Genomic DNA, 6,082 nt, shown 5'->3' on the forward strand with positions numbered 1-6,082 from the left:
TCCACAGTGATTGTTTTGAATACATATAGCTGATCTTTGTCTAACTCTATAAGCTTCTGTGATCTTTGTATTCCTGCTTAGTTGTTCTAATTGATGCCTGTCATTTGGTAACCGCTGGAAAATTCAAAACAGATGCATAGGCATCCTAAGAAATACTTTGAGACTTCAATGTAAATTTTATCATTTATCTTCCATTTGTTCTTTCTTGGTTTGCTTTTATTTTGTTTTTAGCGTTGGCTCGTTATTCTTTTATTATTATTTTTATTATTATTGCTTATTTTACATATCGATCCCAGTTCCCTCTCCCTCCTTTCCTCTCTCCCTCCCATCCCATACTCTCTCTCTCTCTCTCTCTCTCTCTCTCTCTCACACACACACACACACACACACACACACACACACACACACTCCACAGGTAGGGTGATGCCTTCCAGGAGAAATCAACAAAATCTGTCAAGTCATTTCGAGTAGGGGCTAGGCCCTGGGAGTGATAAGAAAAGGGGTCAAGAGCAGGCTACAGAAACCACAGAGAGAGCTGACCTGAACAAGGAGGAGATAATGGACCCCAGACTGATAGCTGGGGAACCAGCATTGGCTCATTATTCCTCGAAACCAATTTTCCATTTCTGTTTTTGTTCTTATGTTTTTGGTTGTGAGCCTAGCCTTTAACAGTTGAGCCATCTCTCCAGCCCTCTGTTTTTATTCTTGTATTTTTTTTAAAGTTTTAGTCCTGTGTCTTAGACATTTTCTCTACTTTCATTTCTTGTCGATTTTTGAAATATCTAATATGTTTTGTTCCTGTCATCATTTTAATTCCTAAATATTCTTTCTTTATCTCTGTTTTCCCTTTATCCTAGATGGCACGTCTGATTTACAGGAGTATGTTTGGTGCTATCCAGCTTTAAAAAAAAAAAAAAAAAAAAAAAAAGACATTGATGACAGAATTTGTAAATTAAAGAATTGCATTTCACAGTGAAAAAGAAAAACAGAAATTCACGTCTGAAATGTGAGAGTACCTAAGACTTTTGTCTGAGAAGCTGAAAACCTGAGCCTCTGTCCTGTGACCTTGACTTACTCCGACTTACTCCTACTGTGGGGAATAGCTCCCACCAGGTGAGTTTGTGCCTTTCATTCCCACAACCTTTGGAAGGAAAGGGTTTGTGTTTGGATAATTGAATTCTAAATTTAGATCTCTGAGTTTCCAATGAAACATCCTTCCTGGGACCTATGGGGTGGGCATTAGCAAAAGCCCCGGGGTATAAATGGCTCTGGAGAAAAGCCTTCATCCTGCGGTTCCCTGCTCCAGACACAGTGAGGAGCAGGCATGAAGACCTTAATCTTCCTTGCCTTCCTTGGAGCTGCCGGTAAGTCCCTGTAATGAACAAATCAGTAAGAATTAACCATGCACCTAAACCTATGTACTTTGTACATAGGAGGCTTAAAATGTTCGAACGACGTTGTGTAGGAGGTGTATTTATGGATAATTAAAGCTTGTTTGAATTGAAAGTTCACGTTTGGGCATAGACAGCATAAGTAGTAAGCAGACTATCTCAAACTTCCAGATAGAGTTCATGAATCCGGGGGGTGGGGGGTAAAGGTAAAGAGACTCCATAACAAATGAAGTATCGGTATTGATCTCTCTGGGATACTGATATTCATAACAGGGATCTGGAGCTGTAGGGATGGCTCACTGTACAGGAGCATGTACCACTCTTCCGGGAAACCTGAGTTCAGTTTCTGTTATCGATGTCAGGTAGCCCCTCCCCATGTAATTAAAACTAAAAAAGTTTTAAAAAGAATAATCTGTGCTCCTTGAAGAGGGTGTAAGTATCAAGCCTGAGTTTCCCCAAACACTGAAAGGGTGATTATTTGGTCTAGGGATGAAGACAGGAAATCATATTTCATTTCTCATGGAAAGAAACTTGTGGGGTACAATGCTCTTGCATTTACTAGTAAAGTCTCCCTAATGTGAATCCATATGTCGTTCAACTGATTAAACATAGGGACATGAACACGTCTGTGTTAGTGTTAGCAATTTATTAATCGTCCACAGGGCAAGGATGGTATTTTAGACTGAATCCAAGACTTAGTGCATAACAGTAAAATATTCACCAGCTACCATATGTTTGTGTGTGTGTGTGTGTGTGTGTGTGTGTGTGTGTGTGTGTGTGTACATATGTCCCTCTATTTTACCTTTACTCTTCATAGCAAGTCTTGTTAAATTGCCTTTGAGCATACCATGTATCCCAGGCAGGCCTTAAGCTTGCTATCATTCTGCCTCACCCTCCAAGGCACTGGGAATTACAGATGTGGGCCACAGTGCATGGGTTCCACTAACATCTAAATACTGAAATGTAATACTAGGGTCTCCAAAACTCCGTGGTATGAATTACCAGTATCTGTCAATACTCCTGGAAATAATTTAGCCAATGAAGTATCTCAGCTCATAAATACTGGAAGCCTCTAGAACTGTAAGAAGTCTTGATAGCAGTGGGTCCTACTACAGAATGCAGACGCACAATTTGCAAAGGTCGTTGGCATAAACAGAAAGGTTAGGAAAGGGACTCTTGTAATGTTTGGCAAAGTTACTTATAAAAATTTAGGCGACGAGCAAATGAGACTTAAGCAGAGTAGAAACACCGAATAAGCATTTTTTCTAAACAAGAATACTCTTAGGTTGCTCCTTAAGTTCTCCTTCTTTCCTTTTGGAGACCGGCATGCCATGCCAGCCACCCGCCATCAGTCAAGGTTAAGGCACAGCAAAGCTGTCCCTTTGCGCAACTTGCCAGTAGCGCTCTGCTTTAGAGTGCCGCTCGCTCGCTCGCTCGCTCGAGCAGACTCACCATTTCTTGATTACATGAGATGACAAAACGGGACAATTGTGAGGCGGACATTCCGTGGTGGCTCTGTTTCCAAGCACCTCCGTCTGTCTGTCTTCTTCTCAGTTGCTCTCCCCGTGCAAGATGAGGACGACAAGATTGTGGGTGGTTACACCTGTCGGAAGAATTCTATCCCCTACCAGGTGTCCCTGAACGTCGGCTACCACTCATGTGGTGGTTCCCTCATCAATTCCCAGTGGGTTGTGTCAGCTGCTCACTGCTACAAATCGTAAGTGACCAGCATTCACATTCCCATGCTCTAAAGTCACGCTGTCCTGTTCTTCATCGGAGTGTTATTAGGCAGCATGCAGTTACAGAGGACGGTTAAAGTACCCAGATACTGGACTGTAGAGATGGCTCAGTGCTTAGGAGCACTTGCTGCTCTTCCAGAGGACCCCGGGTTCAATTCTCGGTAACTCCGGTGTCAGGGGATCTGATACCTTCTTCTGGACTCCGTGGGTACCTGTATTCACACACACACACACACACACACACACACACACACACACACACACACACAATTTGAAAAACAAATACTAAGCTTGATTCTATTTCAACAAGTTTATTGAATGGAGTATTGCTCTGTCTTCCCACAGCCCTGAAGACAAGAAGGGCAGTAGCTGATAAAGTATGTGTGAGTCACTATGTGTCTCTAGCAGAGGGGAAGGGGCTTGTAGATATAAGACCCACTGTGTTTTAAGTGCACCGTTAAAAGCAAGCATGCGTAATTCTGTTCCCATAACACTGCACTCCTTTCCAGGAATGGTGGCTCACACCTTTAACCCCAACACTCATTTTCTGATTCCTGCTTCATCACACAACGTATTTGTATTTATTGCAATAGCTAAAATCCTCGTATATCTTGTACATCTGAAACCTGTGAGAATTGCAGTCAGAGGGGAAATGACAAATGCTGATCAATTACTACCAATTAGCTTTTCCTTTCCAGTTGTTTAGTAGGGATGTTTCTTCCTATCTTATATCTTGTGCTTTAATGTATAATGGACTGTGAGTCTACACTAACTAGCACAGACACTTTAAAACAACAACAAAAAAATACACTAATCTTTACATTCAGCCGAATTCAGGTACGTCTGGGAGAACACAACATTGATGCCCTTGAGGGTGGTGAGCAGTTCATTGATGCGGCTAAAATCATCAGACACCCCAGCTATAACAAAGAGACCTATGATAACGACATCATGTTGATTAAACTGAATTCACCTGCCACCCTCAACTCCCGAGTGTCCACTATCTCTCTGCCAAAATCCTGTCCATCATCTGGAACTAAGTGTCTTGTGTCTGGCTGGGGCAACACTCTGAGTAGTGGCAGTAAGTATCACTGGGACTTGATTACCAAGTGTGAGAAGACTAGAGATGAAAATCACGTTGGGAGCAAGGTGGCCTCAATTCTCACTCAAGGGAAGGTTTTCAGAGAATAGATTTTGATAGAGGCAGTCTTAAAATGTGCAAATTTAGACAGAAGAAAATACTTGTGTTGAGACCCTACAGCAGACACAACAAACAATGAACTATCATAAAAACTCAAAGTGTTGAACTGAGTTGGGGCGTATAAGTAGACAGAAGCTAAGTGTTCCTTTAAGAATACACCTGTTGGGAGCTGTGGATACCAATGTTTGCAACAGATTTTTTTTCCCATTGGTGTGAGTTGAATAAAATTACTTAGCAGACTTTCTCAGAAAATGTTCTCCCAAATTATAAGTCATGGGAAATTGAAAGACAGAGGAAGTGTTAAGAAAGGGCTGAAAGGGTTGTTTCCAAGGTCACTGGATAATCTCCCATTTTTCTTCTTGTGCTCCACAGCCAATTATCCTTCCCTTCTTCAGTGTCTCGATGCTCCCATCCTCTCTGACAGTTCTTGCAAAAGTTCCTACCCAGGCAAAATCTCCAAAAACATGTTTTGCCTGGGTTTCCTGGAGGGTGGAAAGGACTCCTGCCAGGTGAGATGATTTACGGTTATTCTCCTCCTTAACTCATCTTCTCTGTTCTCCTACTTCTGCTTTGCAAGGGAAAAAAAATGAAAAGAAGAGTATCAATAGCATTTTTGAGACTGTTGATGAGGGATGAAGAGCAGATTTGGGATAGGTTATAAGCTGTCTCTTTGATATTGATGGTTGGGACTATATAGAAAAATGATAAGTAGAAATTACCATAAACATTCCCTCTGACCGAGCACCTCAAGAATTTTATTGTAGACTTTACTTTGCAAAAGAGCAGAGCCTTTGAGAAAGCATTCAGCCTCACCAGTTCTCACATTGCCACGGATTGATAGGCTCACAAGGAAAGAGGTGGGTCTATAAGAAAGGAAGTTATAGAATATTGGAATACTACAGAGATTGACGCTTGAGTTTCTGGCTATAGTGAAGTTATTTCATGGAAAACCTATGAAAATGTCCCAAAATAATGGAGTAAAAGCTTGGAGTCCGTTCTCTCGTTTAGACATATGTGAGGTTCTTATTATATTTTCTTTGATATTCAGGGTGACTCTGGCGGCCCCGTGGTCTGCAATGGACAGCTCCAGGGTGTTGTTTCCTGGGGTTATGGCTGTGCAGTGAAAGGAAAACCAGGTGTCTACACCAAGGTCTGCAACTATGTGAACTGGATTCAGCAGACTATTGCTGCTAACTAAACACCTTTATCTCTTCTTTAAGCCATCTCTTTACAGTCAAATTCACCTTCCTCCTATGCCCCCACCACAATAAAAACATTTTCTTCTTATCATGTCTGCCCATGTATGGTTCTTGCTTGATAATGATGAACTTTCTCTTGAAACTTACTGCTCAACAAGAAAATGTATGGAGAGTTATATGATATATATATATATATATATATATATATATATATATATATACACACACACACACACACACACACACACACACACACACACACAAAAGCATGCATACACAATTGGGAAGGTTATTTAGTATCTCATTCAATTATCATTTGGTAGTTTATTAATATACCTGATAAATCTTATTTTGAATATTTGGTTATAAAATACACTTTCTTATGACCCAAAGTGGTACATCTAATGTTAATTATTTATACTAGATTGTGATAAAAGATGCAGAGATAAAAGCAATGGCCAACAGTCATGACAGGAGTGGTTCAAATTGGAATGTCAAATAAAATCTAAGCTGCCATTATTCCTCATGTATTTCCTTATCTGTGACGGAATG

General features: G+C 40.9%; 1 protein-coding gene across 1 annotated transcript; it reads left to right on the plus strand.

Moving 5' to 3' along the window:
- Window positions 1-1,324: 1,324 nt before the first annotated feature.
- LOC127214218 (cationic trypsin-3) lies at window positions 1,325-5,529 on the plus strand. Its single transcript, XM_051174616.1, has 5 exons — window positions 1,325-1,364; window positions 2,946-3,108; window positions 3,958-4,211; window positions 4,704-4,840; window positions 5,380-5,529. The coding sequence occupies exons 1-5, from the start codon at window positions 1,325-1,327 to the stop codon at window positions 5,527-5,529; spliced, it is 744 nt and encodes a 247-aa protein (XP_051030573.1).
- The last annotated feature ends 553 nt before the right edge of the window (window positions 5,530-6,082 follow it).

The sequence above is a fragment of the Phodopus roborovskii genome, unplaced genomic scaffold, assembly GCF_943737965.1.
Source record: "Phodopus roborovskii unplaced genomic scaffold, PHOROB, whole genome shotgun sequence".
In the NCBI taxonomy this organism is placed as follows: domain Eukaryota; kingdom Metazoa; phylum Chordata; class Mammalia; order Rodentia; family Cricetidae; genus Phodopus; species Phodopus roborovskii.

Bases quoted from the DNA above. Each gene is read 5' to 3' on its own strand.
- LOC127214218 (XM_051174616.1), top strand. From the start codon at position 1,325: ATGAAGACCTTAATCTTCCTTGCCTTCCTTGGAGCTGCCG. The intron at 3,109-3,957 runs GTAAGTGACCAG...CTTTACATTCAG, and splicing joins GCTGCTCACTGCTACAAATC to CCGAATTCAGGTACGTCTGG. The intron at 4,212-4,703 runs GTAAGTATCACT...TGTGCTCCACAG, and splicing joins CAACACTCTGAGTAGTGGCA to CCAATTATCCTTCCCTTCTT.